The following is a 17807-nucleotide window of genomic DNA, read 5'->3' on the forward strand; positions in this document are numbered from 1 at the left end:
GCGGGCGCCACGGCTCAATAGGCTAATCCTCCGCCTAGCGGCGCCGGCACACCGGGTTCTAGTCCCGGTCGGGGTGCCGGATTCTGTCCCGGTTGCTCCTCTTCCAGGCCAGTTCTCTGCTGTGGCTCGGGAATGCAGTGGAGGATGGCCCAAGTGCTTGGGTCCTGCACCCGCATGGGAGACCAGGAGAAGCACCTGGCTCCTGCCTTCGGATCAGTGCGGTGCGCCGGCCGCAGTGTGCTGGCCGCAGCGGCCATTGGAGGGTGAACCAACGGAAAAAGGAAGACCTTTCTCTGTGTCTCTCTCCCTCTCACTGTCCACTCTGCCTGTAAAAAAAAAAAAAAGACAATTTGTGGGGCAGGTGTTTAGCACAGCATTTCAGACACCCACGTCTCATTTTGGAGTGCCTGCTTTGAGACCTGGCTCCAATTCTAGGCCACCTTCCTGCTAATGTACATTCTGGGAAGGCAGCGGATGATGTCTCAAGCATTTGAGTTCCCGCTACCAACATAGGAAAACCAGATGGAGTTCCTGACTCCTGACTTCACTCTGGCTTTTGTGAGTATTTGGGGGAATGAACTAATGGATGAAAGATTTCTCTGTTTCTCTGCCTTTCTACTTTTCAAACAAATGAAAATAAATAAATAAATAAAAAAAATAAACTAAAGGACAGACATTGTGGTGCAGTGGGTTAAGCCACTGCCTGTGTGATGTTGACATCCCATATTTATGCACCAGTTCAAGTCCCAGCTGCTCTGCCTCCAATCCAGCTCACTGTTAATGTGCCTGGGAAGCAGGAAGATGGCCCAAGTACCTGGGCCCCTGCTACCCATGTAGGAGACCTGGATAGAGTTCCTGGCTCCTGGCTTTGGCCTGGTCCAGTCTTGACCATTGTGGTCATTTGGGGAGTGAACCAGTGGATGGAAGATTCATTCTCTCTCTCTCTCTCTCTCTCTCCCTCTCTGCATTTCAAATAGATAAAATAATTTAAAAAATTGGAAAGACATTTTTCAGAATAAGTAAAATAACAATACTATCTATATTCTGTTACAAATGAAACACTTAAAACAATGATACAGAGAAATTGTTAGTAGTAAAAGGATTGGAGAAAAATGTTAGGACAGGGTTACATCATAAAAGTAGATTTTATGTTCTGTATGCTAAAATGAGGTATCGAAATTGAAATTTCAAAAAATTCCATGTTCAATAGCATTGAAAATATGGAAATATTTAGGGGTAAATCTGACAAAAGAAGTTCAACACCTGAATGTCTACAAAATGAAAACTATAAAACACTGCTAAGAGAAATTAAAAAAGACATAAATAAATTGAGGACACACCTTATTCATGGATTGGAAAAGTCAATATTATTAAGATTATAATATTGTTAAGATGTTGTAATTCTCCCCTAAATTGATCTACAGATTTAAGCAATTCCCATTAAAATCACAGAAGATTTTTCCAGAAAAAGATAAATTAATCCTAAAATTCACCTGGAAGCAGAATAGCCAAACCTGTCTTGAATAAAGATGGAAGTTGGTGGACTTTTGCTCCTTGATTTCAGAATTTACTATAAAAGTGATCATTAAAGACAGTGTGCTACTGGCATAAAGAAAGATCTATAGATAAATGGTACATATCGAGAATCCATAAATAAACTCACAGTTCAGTAGTGAAATGATGATATTCACAAATGGTGGATTAATTGTATTTAACCACATGCGAAAATGGGAACTTTGTACTATACCCAAATTAACTCAAAATGGCTCAGATATCTAAACACAAAACCTCCAACTATAAACCTTCTAGAAGAAAATCTTTGTATTTTTGTGCCATGGATTGAATTGCCTCCCAAATTCATATGTTTAAGTCCTAACCTTTAATGTAACTGTACCTGGATATCAAAACAATAGCTATCATTACTACACTCTTATTATGCAGCAGGTAGTTGATTTACATTATTCACAGCCATCCAAGTAGTGGAGTTGCAATTCCAACCTAGATCTTTTGAACTACAAAGACTGTATTCTTTCTATTATACCGGGGATTTTTCAAGTATTTTCATAAAAATCATTTTTCAAACAAAGATTTCACATGGAAACCTAACAAATAAAAAACAACAGACTTTTGTGGTTTAAAGAGAGGTAAGGACCAAGAACCCTCTGTGCTGGATTCTTTGTTAATAATAACTGATAATGCTCTGTGGCTGGCATTGAGTTAAACATTTCTTGTGTATTAACTCATTTAATGCTCACAAAAGCCATATGAGGTAGGAACTGTTATTATCCCCATTTTTCATATGAGAAAATTGAGGCTCAGAGAAATTACAATACTTGCTCATGATCACAGATATAGTAAGAGATGGAACTGGAATTAAAACCCAGGCAGCAGGGCCGGTGCTGTGGCACAGCGGGTTAATACCCTGGCCTGAAGTGCCAGCATCCCGTATGGGTGCCAGTTGTAGTCCCGGCTGCTCCTCTTCTGATCCAGCTCTCTGTTATGGCCTGGGATAGCAGTAGAAGATGGCCCAAGTCCATGGGCCCCTGCACCCACGTGGGAGACCTGGAAGAAGCTCCTGGATCCTGGCTTTGGATCGGTGCAGCTCTGGCCGTTGCAGCCATCTGGGGAGTGAACCAGAGAACGGAAGACCTCTCCCTCTGTCTCTACTTGTCACTGTTGTCACTGTAACTCTGTCTTTCAAATAAATAAAATAAATCTTTAAAAAAGATGGCCCAAGTTCTTGGCCCCTGCACCCATGTGGGAGACCTGGAAGAAGCTCTGGCTCCTGGCTTTGGATCGGCACAGCTCTGGCTGTTGTCTGTTTTGGTCAATTGGGGAGTGAACCAGTGGATGGAAGATCTCTCTCTCTCTCTCTCTCTCTCTCTCTGCCTCTCCTCTCTCTGTGTAACTCTGACTTTCAAATAAACAAATTAAAAAAAAAACAAACCAGGTATCCTGGCTCCATAGCCAGAACCCTAGAATTCCACTGAACAGTTTGAAAAACACTGCATTCCTTCATACTACTTCTACACTACACATTACAATAGACTGCACCCTTCCCATCAAGGCCACCTTTTCACAATGGCATACCTACCCATATTCATGATTTTGCTTATGCTGTTTTCCTACCTGATATACTACTTTCTCAAGTGACCTAGATTATCCTCATCCTTCAAGGTACACTTAAGTGTCACTTCTTTCACGAAGTTTTTCCTAAAAACTTGAGTGCTAAGTGACTTCCTTCTCCTTAGAATCCTCTGCATGTGAAGTTTGAAGTGGTTTGTGAAGTATATTCCAGGAAACCTCAGGATTAATGATGATGCCTCAGGGACTGTCTGGGAGGAGAAAAGGGGTTAAGCAGATGAGGGTCCCCGATCCCAATTGCTCCAATAAAAGTAAGCCTTCTCTTTTATGTTGTTCAGGTATGGCTTCCACATAAAATTTTATATGAATAAAGGACCTATTAATATTAACAAAAGAAAGGTGTAACAAACTGCCACTCTATTTTAAGATGTGTTTTACCTTCCAATTATAACATCAAACCATATGGTTTTTTTTTGGGTCAATATAAGTCAAATACTAAAAATTTTCCTATGGTTCAAACCAACATATACTTGTTTTATATTCCTGATTTCACATGCATTGTCCAGCACAGGTTGGAAGAAAGTCACAGAAGGCTTTAAACAGAATATGCATAGTGGGAACAGAAACAGTTTTGGAGATCAGTAGAAAGAGCTGGGAAGGCGATGGAACACACATGTACTAGAAAAATGATGGTTGAGGCCAGTGAACATTTTGTGGCCTCTGAAGGCATTTCAGCTGCTTCATGAATCTGAAACTATTTATAAGATCCAATTAACCCAGAAATAGCTCTGGGAGCAGGGTGTCCCCTGTAAATACAAAGACATTGAAATGTAATGCCAATACTTCTTGCAAGTGGTTCTTAAATATTTTGTCTCAAAACCATATTTAGGATAATGCAGCTGAGTTACATGGGGAAAAAGTGATCTTGTCAGCAGTCCTTGGAGGTGATCCAAATTTTTTCATTAGATTTGCATAAGAAATAATTATTTGCACAAGTTGGAACTGCCTTTGCAAAGTGATCTTTAACAGAAACCAAATCTTTTTCTTTATTGCAATGGCTGGCACAGGATTTTTCTCTGTGTCAACACCTAGTGATTATTAGGAGAGTATTGCCTTTCAAGGAATTACAAAACTTTGTGTCAATGTAAAATACAGGCTGAGAGTTCTTTTAACCAACCCCCTTACCATACCACAAGAATCTAAACAGCAGCAAAAGCTATGTTGCTATCAGGCCAGCAGAGGGAGGACAAGTCCAGAATACAACATTTTCCCAGTGGAAGGCGAGATGAAAAAGCAGGAAAAGTCAGAAAAGTGTCAACAAGAGTCCACTGCTTAACATTTTCCGAAACAATTTCCCAAAAAGTTTGTCAAGGGATTCTCTCAAGATCCCATGTGGAAGACAGAGCATAATTATGGCTAAATCTATTTAAATGATGAGGAATGAAGAAGAGACTGAACCTCTTTCAGAGGTTTCAGAGGTTGCCCCAAAGCAGAAGGAGGAGTTGGGAAAGAGCTTGTTGGCTGGATCTCTGCAGGAAGACGGTAGAATCCTGCATTTTAGAGCTAGAATTGGCAGGGCTCAGGAAAGACTCTACCCATACAATTTGCCTTTAGAGTGAAATTTGAGGACTGAGGTAGAGAGGAAAAGAATTTTGACTATAGAGTCAGATAGAGCTGACTTAATACTCAGCAGTGCTACAGGCTAGCTGTGTGACCTTAGGAAAGTGATTTTTGAGTCTGAGCATCTTTACCTCATGTGTAAAGTTGGGATAATACTATGAACCTCATATCATTCTGTTATAAAGATAATGTATTTGAAGTGCCTAGCACAGAGTAAGCACTCAATGAATATGATACTATTGCCTGGGTGCCAAGCAGTTAGCAAGGTGGGAATTGTCAATGCATCTCCTCACATGGAATGTGGAGCCCATGGAACTTCTGACATCCAGGAATGGGAAAGGACTCACCATCTCAAATCTTCTGACTCCCAAATGTGGCTGCTTTCTCTTACCCTGAGAGAGACAAAGTTCTATTTAAAGAGGCACCGCTTCTGCCTCCTACTGCCCAGAGTTTCTGAAAGAAACACACAGCAGGAAAATGACATAAAGATTGACAAAGCCACATAGTAAGCAAATGCAGATTACCCTAGTAAGAGATGAAGAGAAATACAGAAGAGCTAGAGAGCATAAATCTGGGCCAATGGGATTCAGCACACATGCATTTTGAACTCTCTCTCTGTGTGTGTGTGTGTGTGTGTGTGTGTGTGTGTGATTTTTCAAGTTAAAGGGTACATTCATCCAGTGGGCCAGGAGTGAGTGAAGTGGGGATTTTGAGATTCACTATAGTGTGGAGAGAAAAATATTTGCAGTCTCCTGGTAAGCCATCCCTAGATTTCAGTTTATATTTTTGAGTAGCTAATAACTACCAATAAAAATGCAAGTTACAAAAACTTATATAATGAAGAGAATGTGTGCCTTCCTCCCCTGGTTTTGAACCTCCAAATTCACAGTCCTTTGGGAAATTACTGTTAAGGGTTTCTTGAATCTTCACACACATGTAGCATACCTGCACATGCTCTTCTGATTCTTGCTTTTTTTGTTTGTTTAAAAAAAGAGATGATTTATTTATTTATTTGAAAGACAGAGTTACAGAAAGAGAGAGGCCATTGTAATCCATAAGCTGTACTTTGGAAATTTATATTTATTAAATAAAAGTTAAAAAAATAAAAAAAAATCAAGAATGTATTTCATTTTTTAAAAAAAAATTTATTTATTTATTTGAAAGGTAGAGTTATATAGAGAGGGAGATCTTCCATCCACTTGTTCAATCCCACGATGGTGGCAACCTCCACTCCGAAACCAGGAGCCTGAAACTCAATCCAGGTCTCCCACGTATGTGCAGGTGCCCAAGGACTTGGGCCATCTTCTGCTGCTTTCCCAGGCATGTTAACAGGGTGCTGGATCAGAAGTGGAGCAGCCAGGACTCACTGAAACCAGTGCTGTTTTGATATGGGGTGCTGGTGTTGCAGGCTGGAGCCCAACCTGCTGTGCCACAATGCAGGCCCCTTGTATTTCCTTTTATATGTATATAAAAGAATATATATATATATATATATATATAAAGGTGTATTCAAATACTTTGCCAATTTTGGGTCACTGAGTTTTTTGTCTTATCATATCAGGTTGTAAGAGTTTTTCTGTTTTTTATACTTATTTTAAATTTTGTTTATTTTCATTTGATTTGAAAGGCAGAGAGACAGGGAGAGGGAGAAGGAAACAGATAAACAAGGAGAGATCTTCCATCTACTGGTTCACTCCCCTAAAGGCCTGCAATAGCCAGGCCTGGGCCAGGTGGAAGCCATGAGCCTAGAAATCCAGATTTCCCACATGGGTGGCAGTGACCCAAGTAGTTGGGCCATAATCAGCTGCCTCTCACCATCTGCATTAGTAAGAGGTTATGATAGGAATCACATAGCCTGGACTTGCTCATATGGGATGCAGGAGTCACAAGTGACAGCTTAACTGCTGTACCAAATGCATGCCACCAAATAAATTAGCCCTTTGTGATAGGAAGGACAAATATTTATGGCTCCATTTTGCCTTTTGTTATGCAGAAAGTTGAATTTGATATATCAAGTTTATCCTTTATTTCTCTGTGGCTTCTGGATTATATGTTATTGTTAGAAAGATTGTTAAACTATCCATGGGGCGCCGGCGCCGCGGCTCAATAGGTTAATCCTCCACCTGGTGGCGCCAGCACACCGGGTTCTAGTCCCGGTTGGGGCGCTGGATTCTGTCCCGGTTGCCCCTCTTCCAGGCCAGCTCTCTGCTATGGCCAGGGAGTGCAGTGGAGGATGGCCCAAGTGCTTGGGCCCTGCACCCCATGGGAGACCAGGAGAAGCACCTGGCTCCTGCCTTCGGATCAGCGTGGTGCGCCGGCCACAGTGTGCTGGCCGCGGCGGCCATTGGAGGGTGAACCAACGGCAAAGGAAGACCTTTCTCTCTGTCTCTCTCTCTCACTGTCCACTCTGCCTGTAAAAAAAAAAAAACCACACTATCCATGGGGCTGAAACTGTGGTACAGTGGGCTAAGTCTTGGCCTGCACTGCCAGCATCCCATATAGGTACTGGTGCATGTCCTGGCTGCTCCTCTTCCGATCCAGCTCTCTGCTGTGGCCTGGGAAAGCAGTAGAAGATGGCCAAAGTGCTTGGGCCTCTGCACACACAAGGGAGACCTGAAAGAAGCCCTGGCTCCTGGCTTTGGATCGGCCCAGCTCTGGCCATTGTGGCCATTTGGGGAGTGAATCAGCAAATGGAAGGCTTTTCTCTCTGTCTCGCCCTCTCTCTTTCTGTAACTCTACCTCTCAAATAAATAAAATCTTTAAAAATGTATGTAATATTTTCTTTCATAATCTTTTTTATATTTAACTCATTGATACATATGGACATTATTTTGATGTGAGATATGAGGTAGGGAAACAGCTCTCTTTTTTTTTCTCCAGATAGCTTCTCAGTTGTCTCAATACATTTATTGAGTAATCCATCCTTTCTCTGTAGTGAATTGAAATACCATCTTTACCATGTACTACATTCCTATATGTATTTGCATCAACTTCTGAACTTTCTGTTCTGTTCTTTTGATCAATCAGGCAGGCCTGGATGAATCCTGGCTCTGTCACTTCTGCTTGTGGGAGTCTGGGAAGGCTACAATGTCTGTAAGTCTCAGTTTTCTCAGCTGCAAAGTGGAAGTTCACTTACCTCACAGCGTTGTTGTAAGGACTGCAAGAGAAAACTGATGCGGGGGCCGGCACTGTGGCGTGGAGGGTAGAGCCACTGCCTGCTGTGCCAGCATCCCATATGGATGTTGGTTCAAGTCCTGGAAACTCCACTTCTGGTCCAGCTCTCTGCTATGGCCTGTAAAAGCAGAAGATGGCCCAAATCCTTGGGCCCCTACACCCATGTGGAAGACCTGGAAGAAGCTCCTGGCTCCTGGCTTCATATCGGCCCAGCTCTGGCTGTTGTGGCCATTTGGAGAGTGGACCAGCAGAATGAGGACCTCTCTCTCTTTCTTTATCTTCCTCTGCCTCTGTATAACTCTGCCTTTAAAATAAATAAATAAATATTTAAAAAAGAGAGAGTTAACTGATGTGAAGGTGCTTTGGAAACTGCCAGTACTACATTGCTTGGTGACATTGTTACAGAAGCTGTAAATCCGGAAGAAAAATTGATATAGTTTCACTTAGGGCAATGGATGAAAAAGAGATACAGTTTCAATTTCTTGGTAAAAACTGAAATAAGCAGCCCACAAACCCCCCCCCAATACAACTGGGTCCCAAGAAAATTAGGGAAAGTAGGGGTTTATTATATCAATGAAGTAATATAGTGTTATTATCTAAAAGACACTCAACAAACATTAGTGTTTATGATAGGAGCTGTGTAAGGATTAAGGTGTGTGTGTATGTGTGTGTGTGTGTGTTCATAGTGGATGGGGAAGGGTTAGAAAGGCAAGAGTCTAGAAGTAACTCTAGTGGAAAGAGAGAGAGGCTAGAGGGAGTCTTGAGGGAACAGAACCTGGGATGCTGAGTCATGGAAAGAGGAGCAGGAAGTGAGGGTCACAAAAAGAACAGGTGAGGAATTTTTGTTACTGTGCATTTTACTGCTGAATGAATCCCTAAATCCCATGCATTTGAGCTGAAGAAGACTTTAGAGGTTATTTACTCCAATTCCCAATTTTAAAGAATTTGAAAGTGAATTTCAATTCACATTATAGGTCTCATAATATGCAAAAAAATATTTGTTGTTCTAGTATCAACTGTTAGGTTCCCAGCAATTTCCACAGGAGCACGTACACAATCCTTTGGCCTGTGCTGGTGGGAAGAAAAGGAGGCAGCCAGCAAGAGGAGGGAGAGGGAGGGCAGTGGGCAGAAACCCAGTCTCTGAGATTCCGGCTGGAGGCAGCAGGTGGCCTGGGCACGGTGGGGGCAGGAGGAGGGGGAGAACAGGATGAGCAGCTCAGGCCTCTCAGGAAGGAGCCACCTGGGACCTGCCCTGAGCTTCTAAGCAAGACAAGCTGTGGCTTGTGGGTGGCAAGACAGTGCTGTCAGAGCAGAACCATATGTCTGGGAAGCGTGTCTAAGGCACTTGTTATGGGGATGCCTCAGTGGTCAGGTTTGGGGCTGTTTCTCCGTGCCAGTGCATTGTTGCTAGCTATGCCCAGAGGTGCCAGGCCCCAGGGTGAGTTCTGCCACCACTGGATGGACAGCACTCGGCTATGGCATGGAGGCTTCCAGTGTCCAGAGGGATATGATAAGCCCACTGCTACTTTCTGCTGTGGGACCTGTTCTCTGCGCTACTGCTGTGCCATCCCTGAGGCTCGGCTGGATCAGGGCCAGTGTCCAGAGGATGCGCCCTGGGACTCCACAGAGGCTGTGCTCCCACCTCCAGAAGGTAATCCCAGAGCTGAACGGGCAGCAGAGGGGAGTTGGACAGGTGGGATGAGGGAGATGGATATATCGAGGGTCAGACGATCTATGTTGGAATCCTACTTCCACCCCATCCTAACTGTGGTTTCATGTCAGGCTGTTTGTTTCTTAGAACCTGCTTGCCCATTGTCCTGCTGCTGATTCCTAGGAAGTACATGAGACTTGTTATACTTGAGATGAGTGGGTTTCAGGTTGGTTTTGAACCCAGCAACCTTGGTCTAACTTGGGAAATTAGACCCAAAGACCCTTTGCCTCATTATTTTGCTTTCAGCTTTCATTGCTTGTCAGGCAGGGGTTCAGAGTCCTCCCACAGTTCACCCTCACCTGAGCTGGGGAAACAACTCTTCATAAAACCCCTCTCATTCACTACGGTGTCTTCCTGAGTGGTTTCAGTTTGGTACAGAAAAAGTATCATTTATTTATTCATCCGACAAAAATTCATTGAGCACCCACCCCTTTGCAGCCAGCAGACCTCATGCTGAAAACTATTGCTTTATCCCCTTTCCTTTTGGGGATCTCTGTGGGAAGGGAGGGTTGTGGGAAAATTTTGCAGGGGTAGGACATGGGGGAAAAGGGTTCTGTGGCCCTCATTTCTTTAAAGCACTTTGTAGGATCATTTTTCTTGAGGACAAAACCCTGTGGTGCTGCTGGACTCACCTTGGGCCCTCCTCCCCCCATCTTGGGCTCCTTTCTTTGCCCCCAAGTAGCCTGGAAGTCTTAGGACACCTGCAAAGCAGTTCCTCCTAGTTCCCAAACCCAAGGCTGTCCTGAAAACACTGAATTCCTTTGGGCCTATGCTGGCTTTAGCCAGGAAAATTACCACCACTGAGGCACCAGGGGGCTGCATGTCAGATTTCCTCCAGCACAACATAGCCTCTTTGTAGAGACTTCACTGCTCCAGTCCCCAGATATTAGGGTTTAGGCCCACCCAAATTACTGAAAAGGACCAGGAGACCTAGGTCAGTGGGCCACAGCCACATATGGCCTGCAGTAAACAAGTCTAACCTCTGCCTTGCTGGATGGGTAATGAAAGGAGACAGTGCAATTCTGTAGAGCACATACATGGGTACTTCAAAAGTTTATGGAAAACGAAATTAAAATGCATAGTTTTTTTTCATAGTACACATTTTCCATGGAGTTTTTGAAGACCTCTTATGCATATTTTAAATATATGTGATACTGTTTCCCCAGCCCACTGGTGTTCCCTAGGGGTCTACTATAAATTTCTTGCTTAGCTGACTGAGCTCCATATTCAGGGACACTTCTGCAGTGGAGGAAGATCCCTCCTGTAACCCACAGATCAGGGCAGAAGCGCTCATTTAGAAGCCTGCAGAGCAGTCTGCATAGCTTCTCTAGCCAGAGTATCAAGAAGCACTTTCTGGGGGCTGGCATTGTGGCTCAGTGGGTTAAGCCTCTATATGCAATGCTGACATCCTATATCAGAGTGCTGGTTCCAGTCCCAGCTGCTCTGCGTCCCATCCAGCTTCCTGCTAATGTAATGGGGAAGGTAGCAGCAGATGGCCCAAGTGTTTGAGCCCCTGCCCAATCCACGTGGGAGACCAGGATGGGATTCTTGTCTCTGAGCTTTGGCCTAGCCTAACCTCAGTTGTTAAGATCATTTGGGGGAGTGAAACAGCAGATTAAAGATCTCTGTCTCTTCCTTTCTGCCACTCTGCATTTCAAATAAATAATTTTTTTAAAGAAGGCCTTCTTGGGCCGGCGCCGCAGCTCAATAGGCTAATCCTCTGCCTTGCGGCAGCGGGAACCAAGGTTCTAGTTCTGGTCAGGGCGCCAGATTCTGTCCCGGTTGCCCCTCTTCCAGGCCAGCTCTCTGCTATGGCTAGGGAGTGCAGTGGAGGATGGCCCAAGTCCGTGGGCCCTGCACCCCATGGGAGACCAGGAGAAGCACCTGGCTCCTGGCTTTGGATCAGCGCGATGCGCTGGCCACACCGCGCTGGCCGCGGCGGCCATTGGAGGGTGAACCAACAGCAAAAGGAAGACCTTTCTCTCTCTCTCTCTCTCTCACTGTCCACTCTGCCTGTCAAAAAAAAAAAAAAGGCCTTCTTATTTCTTATTTTCCCTCTCAGTCCCTAGCTCTTCCAGAATGTACCTTCTCTTTTCTTACTCTCTTGCCTTTTTTCCTTTTGTGTGGAATTTCTATTGCCTCTATTGTCTCTCAAGAGTCAATAGAGAAAAGTAACGGAGATCTGGCATCACACTTTCTAGCAGATTGACTTGTTTACGGATATCCACTGGACTGAGACAATAACAGTGCCTTATTTAACTTTGCACTTCCTATAATATGGAGGAGCACAGTGCCTGGCATATACATACTTTAGAAATATTTATCAAATTGGTCTTACCTCCCACTACAAAGCAATCATCTATCCCATTTCTTCATGGCTTTATTCTCAATTGTCATAACTTTTATGATGGTATAAGCTACAGATATTTTTCTTCAAGGCTTAAATATTTACAGGAAACATTTCAGGAACAATAGCAGGTAGTAAAAATGATATTGCTTTGGGGAGGGGTGCCTGCCTGGTACAACTCAAATAATACTCTGCAAGTTGCTGTTACCTCTCTAAAAGAGCCCTAATCTGGAGTCCTTCTTAATTGCTATAGATACTTAGAGGTTTTTAAAAGGGTTTACAGCCATTGCTCTTGGAATATTGGGCTGATAAAACCATGTCATATGAGGGTAGGGTATTTACAGTTTCTGAAGAAGTTTGATAATCACTAATTCATGTGGTTCTCACATTTACTGATAAGTAATAGATCTCCTAACTTAGTGGCTTTTCCAGCACAGCTGCCAGAGTGGTCAAGAATTCTTGCACAATGTTTACCATTTACAGTACTTCTGCATTGTATATATATATTTAAACTCATGTTAATATTTTAGATAAAATAAATTTCACTTGCATTCATTTCCAATGAGTTCAGCATGCTTTGGTGGTCTGGTCTTATGGATCGATAAATCAATCTAATTCAAGGGAGGTGTCAGCTAGAAGAGTGTGGTTTCTGGTTTAAATTCCAAATGGACCAGCTTGGGTTTCAGTAACTACTATACTACTAGCAAGCAATGGACACCATCAGAAGTTTATTTCTCCTTTCTAAACCCCAGGTTCTTTACTTATAATATGGTATAATTACAGCACCTAGGTTGTTGAAGGAATTAACAGATGATGGGAAAATTTCAGAAACAAAGCAAGTATCAGTATGGTACAGATTAAATAAATTATGTTACAGAGACACAATGGCACATTATACATCTCCCTCCCCACCCCCCCAAAAAAAAGGATTGAAGAAGTTCTCTGTGAACTGATATGCAAAGATTTCCAGGATGTATTGTTTGGTAGAAAAAAGCAAAGGATGAAACAATATGTGCTACCTATTGTGGAGGGGGTGGCTGTGAGAGTATAATTTGCATTTGCCTGTGTTTTCATACAGGAACATTGCTGGGATACATACACAGAACATAAATAAAACAGGTATCTTTGAGGGGGGTGTTTCAAGGTGACACTGTATGGTCAGATACAAAGGTAGGGACAAGACTTCTCAATTATATCACATTATTTATCATTTTCATTTTTGAGCCATGTAAATGTAGTTCCTACAAAAATATTTTGAAACTCTAGACATTGTGTTAGCAATAGCAACTTATTTGTAGCTTCCTTAAACCACTATGCTGTTCTATGTTATACTTTATCATTTTGTTCCCTTTTTAGCAATGTTCCTCATTTTGCTGTTACTTCAGGAATTCTTTAAAACCCAGCCCTACACACAAATTTCCATTTACTGTGTTTTCCCCAATGTATGTGTAGAATAGCTTCGCTTCTGTCTTTACTAACTCTGACTCCTAACATTGACATTTTTCTTCCTTTGAAAACTGCACTGTACTCTGGGAAATGCACCTTAGCCCAGATAGAACTGCCTACTCACATTTCCCATTATACCTTTGCACATTATGCCTGCTTATGTCACAATTGTACTTGCTTGTTTTTTTTTTTTTTTTTTTTTTTTTTTTTTTTTTTTTTCTTGCTTGTTTTTGAGTCATCTTTTCCAGTTGGTTAGATCTCCTTGCAGGACAGGGCTCATATCTCTCTTATCTCTGATTCAACAGTGGACTGTATCATCAGATTGACCATTATGGGTGAGTCCCAGGCTCCAGAAAGATCTGGCATGTGGGATCAGAGGCCTAAGGACTAAGCAGCCTTTCCCAGGGCAAAGCCCAAATGTGAGCTTTGTCCCTGGAGAATTCACTCTTCTCTTCACAACCTGTTATGGGACTGCTTTACAAAATCTTACTTCTGCAGTATCTCATAAGACAAGATGACCTCCAAGTCTGATACATACACATTCACTTTTTTAAAATATTCATTTTATTTGAAAGTCAGAGAGGGAGAGAGGGAGAGAGGGAGAGAGGGAAAGAGAGAGAGAGAGAGAGAGAGAGAGAGAGCAAGCTCTTCTACTTGCTGGTTCACTCTCCAAATAGCTGTCCCGGGCTGGGCCAAACCAAAGTCAAGAGCCAGGAACTCCTTCTGGTTTTCCCACATGGGTGGCAGGAGCCCATCATTTGCTGCTTTCCCAAGTGCTTTAGCAGGGAGCTGGATAGGAAGTAGAGCTGCTGGGACTTGACCCAGCACTCCAGTATGGGATGCTGGTATTGTAGGCAGTGGCTTGACCAGCTGTGCCACAATGCCAATCGCAAAGTGAATATTTTCTGAGTGTGAGGAATTCTAATGCTCCATGAGGAGATAAGTCCTTTTTTTCAGATGCTTATTAATTTTAGGATTTTATTTTATTTTTAAAAAAGATTATTTACTTATTTGAAAGGCAGAGTGACAGAGAGGTAGAAGGAGGGAGGGAGGAATGGAGGGAGGGAGAGAAAGATGGAGAAAGAGAGAGAGAGAGAGAGAGAGAGAGAGAGAGAGATTGAGAGAGACTCTTCCAGCCACTGGCTCACTCCTCAAATGTCCAAAATAGCCAGGAACTCCATCCTGGTCTCCAACATGAGTAGCAGGAGCCCAATCCAGGAAGCTGGATCAGAAGTGAAGCAACTATGACAGAACCAGCACTAGCACTCTGATGTGATATGCTGGCTTTGCAGGTGACAGCTTAACCCACTGTGACAGAATACTGGCCCTGTTTGAAGATTTTAATCCCACAACACACATTTATCCAGACTAGAGTCCTTAGTTGTTGAGTATGTCATTTTTGTCTTGGCAGAAAAACTTCAGCCCTTTGTTGATTTTTACTGCTCTTCTCAAAGGCTCCATGTGTCAAATCACATTTCTCTTGAGGGATAGGGACAGGAACTGAGCATATTATTTTCAGGGTCAGGCACCACATCTTTTATGCAATAAGATTATCTTTCATTTTCATTTTTTGTTAAAGAAGAAGATCAAAATATAGATAGAATTGGAAAATAATGTATTGAAAAACCTAGACTATTATATTCAGGGTACCTGAACTTTAGCTCTGATCTTTTTGGTAGTCAAGACTAAAAGGAATACACTTCCCTTTTTTTATTTCCTTGTCCCCATTCTTAGCAATGAGAAGCTCATCTCATGCACCCCAAAAATGGAGGGAAAAAGCCCTTATATTTTCAGGACACTCCATAGTTCATAAATGCTTTCACATATCTCAGATCCTTTAATATGAAGTAGGCATTATCCCAATTTTACTGAGGAATAAACTGCAGTTCAGAGATGTTAATTGGTTTGCTCAAGGCCACGTTGTTTTTAAGTGACTCAGTCAATGAGTAGGACACAGCACTTGTGGCTGCTATTATCAAGTGTTGTTTCCACTTAACATATTGGCTTTCAAAGGAGGTACTGTGGTCTTTTGGGATATGATATTCTTCCTGTGAGAGGTTCTGTACAGCATTTCCTCTTTAGGGCTACAAGGCAGATGGCTTCAGTCCATAACAACTGTTTACCCCTTTCCCTTGGTGATTACTGGTAAGCCATAGATCACAGATTCATAAATATCATTTGGATAACTTTTCCCTAAGCACATGTATTACCTCAGACCTACCTACACTGAGATTCATTCCTCTTTATTCAAAAGGCCTTAGTGTGTCATCTATAGATCTACTATCTTTCCTGCCTGGACAAGTTCAGTGCAAGCTCCTAAAGAAAATTTTCTGCATTGGTATATGCTCTGGGTGTTGCAAAGGGTATAAAATGTCTACAGTAGCAGTAGACCTCACATCTTGTAACTACCTAACTCTTTCTTCTCTCCCCTCTTCATCCTAGGATCCATCTACCTGCCCTTAGTGATCGTGGGTGGCACCTTTGTCACTTTCATCCTCTTGGGAATCCTCGCTGGTATTGCTTGCTTCCGGTGCCTTCGGTCTCAGAGAAGGGAGGAACTCTGCGCTGCACCTCAGAGTCCTGAACCTACTGTGCAAAGCTCTATTCCCAACTCCAGAATAAACGCCTCAGAAGGCCCACTGCTTCACTCCAAACCTGACGTGAGCCCTGTCCTGCCTTTTACCACTCACGAATACCCAGAGAGCACCATCCTTACCATCCCTACCTCAGTCACTAGGCCTCTCCACTGGCCCTCGCTCGGGCCCTCCCAGATACCACTCCTAACTCCCAGTACAGCTATTGTTGTAGCCCCTGCTCCCCTACTGGCTGGTGCAATTTCTTATGGGCCAGCCTCTGCTATATACCCCCTAGGTACATCATTCCAGGACCCCTTGCTGTATCCTGAAGCTCATTGTTGTTGAAGGAAGCACCAAGCAAATGAAGGGAAAAAAGCTCAGTTACTGAAGATGATTTTCTGTTTTCTAAAAAAATGAGTTGCCTTTCAGATAGATGAGTGTCTCTTCTGCCTAGTTTTTAGTAACAGTGCACTGTGGCAGCTGCCATTGCTTTCTCATAAAGAGGAAGGGTTTCATTTAAAAGCAGTATCATTTAGCTGATGAATTGGGAAAATTATGTCTATAGTGGAAATGTTGTCATCAGTCTCAAGGTGGTCTTAAGGTTTCTGAATGCATTAAAGATGCGTCTTGTGTTTATATGCTGAAGGAAATTGATAAAAAGGTGATATTTTACTTGTGCTTGTAATGTTCACTGCAGTGTTAGCCATTTAAGCTCCCATTTGGAGCCTGGATTCCTACAAGATAGATGACAGAATTTGGGGATTCAGCTCACTCTGGGAGCTGTGGGACTTTAACTGTCAGCAAGAAATACATGCATATATACATGCATATGTATTGCCTCCTTTTTAGGGCCAGTATTGAACGGAGAATTTTAAAGACAGCTAGAGGTCAATGAAGACTGAACCTGCACTTCACAAGAGAAAGTAAGATTTCTATAAAAGGACTGCCGGTTGTGACTTTTAAAGGCAATGGAAAAGGATTCATTGTTCTTTCTTGAAGAACTGAAGGCTGCGAGTGCTAATGGACAGTATGACCTCTGAGATATAATTAATCCAGAATACTTTGCAAGAGGTAAACATGCAGAGTCTCTCCAGAGTCATTGAAATGGTTTAATATTCAAGTGTTTTTACAATCGCTAATGAAAAACTATGGCACCAGATAATCAGGTGGGGGAGAACTATTCTTAATTCCCTCATGAATAGCTTCTTCTAGCCCTGGAACCAATGAAACCTGAGTCTGAGACCTCAGGGACCCAGAGGTGATCATTAGTTTAGTATAGATCAGATATTTGAAAAGTCACTGCAGCAACTGAATTTAAGTTAAATAAAACCAACGTGCATGCCATTCACCTTCTTTCATGTTGATTTGTCTACCACCAGTGTGGTGATTTTCTCAGTAACATTCACAGATTCTGATTATCATTTTTCAGAGGTAGGCCTTGTAAGAAGCTTTCTGTGTGACCTTGGGAAAACCACTTCACCACTCTAGCCTTCAATTCCTCTACCTGTCAAAATGGGAAGGTAGATCAGATAGTGGGTTTCTTTTTCATTTCCATCTAAGGTAGTGATTAGTCCTGACTGCACGTTAGAATCACTCAGGGCTGGCGCTGCGGCTCAATAGGCTAATCCTCCACCTAGCGGCGCCGGCACACGGGGTTCTAGTCCTGGTCGGGGTGCCGGTTTCTGTCCCGGTTGCCCCTCTTCCAGGCCAGCTCTCTGCTGTGGCCCGGGAGGGCAGTGGAGGATGGCCCAAGTGCTTGGGCCCTGCACCCCATGGGAGACCAGGAGAAGCACCTGGCTCCTGCCTTCGGATCAGCGCGGTGCAACGGCCACAGCGCACCAGCCGTGGC

At 43.0% G+C, this 17807-nt stretch overlaps 1 protein-coding gene across 1 annotated transcript; it reads left to right on the forward strand.

Annotated features, from left to right (window-relative positions):
• The first annotated feature begins 9028 nt into the window (after positions 1–9028).
• On the forward strand, positions 9029–17302 carry LOC127484969 (protein shisa-2 homolog). The gene is made up of 3 exons (XM_051827749.2): positions 9029–9529; positions 15825–16042; positions 16808–17302. Exons 1-3 carry the CDS (start codon positions 9229–9231, stop codon positions 16817–16819), a joined length of 531 nt encoding a protein of 176 aa, XP_051683709.1. The 5' UTR covers positions 9029–9228; the 3' UTR covers positions 16820–17302.
• Positions 17303–17807: the final 505 nt, after the last annotated feature.

Source organism: Oryctolagus cuniculus, chromosome X (assembly GCF_964237555.1).
Source record: "Oryctolagus cuniculus chromosome X, mOryCun1.1, whole genome shotgun sequence".
In the NCBI taxonomy this organism is placed as follows: domain Eukaryota; kingdom Metazoa; phylum Chordata; class Mammalia; order Lagomorpha; family Leporidae; genus Oryctolagus; species Oryctolagus cuniculus.

Coding starts and splice junctions, on each gene's coding strand:
- LOC127484969 (XM_051827749.2), top strand. CDS start 9,229: ATGGGGATGCCTCAGTGGTCAGGTTTGGGGCTGTTTCTCCGTGCCAGT. Junction 9,530..15,824: donor TGTGCTCCCACCTCCAGAAG/GTAATCCCAGAG, acceptor TCTTCATCCTAG/GATCCATCTACCTGCCCTTA.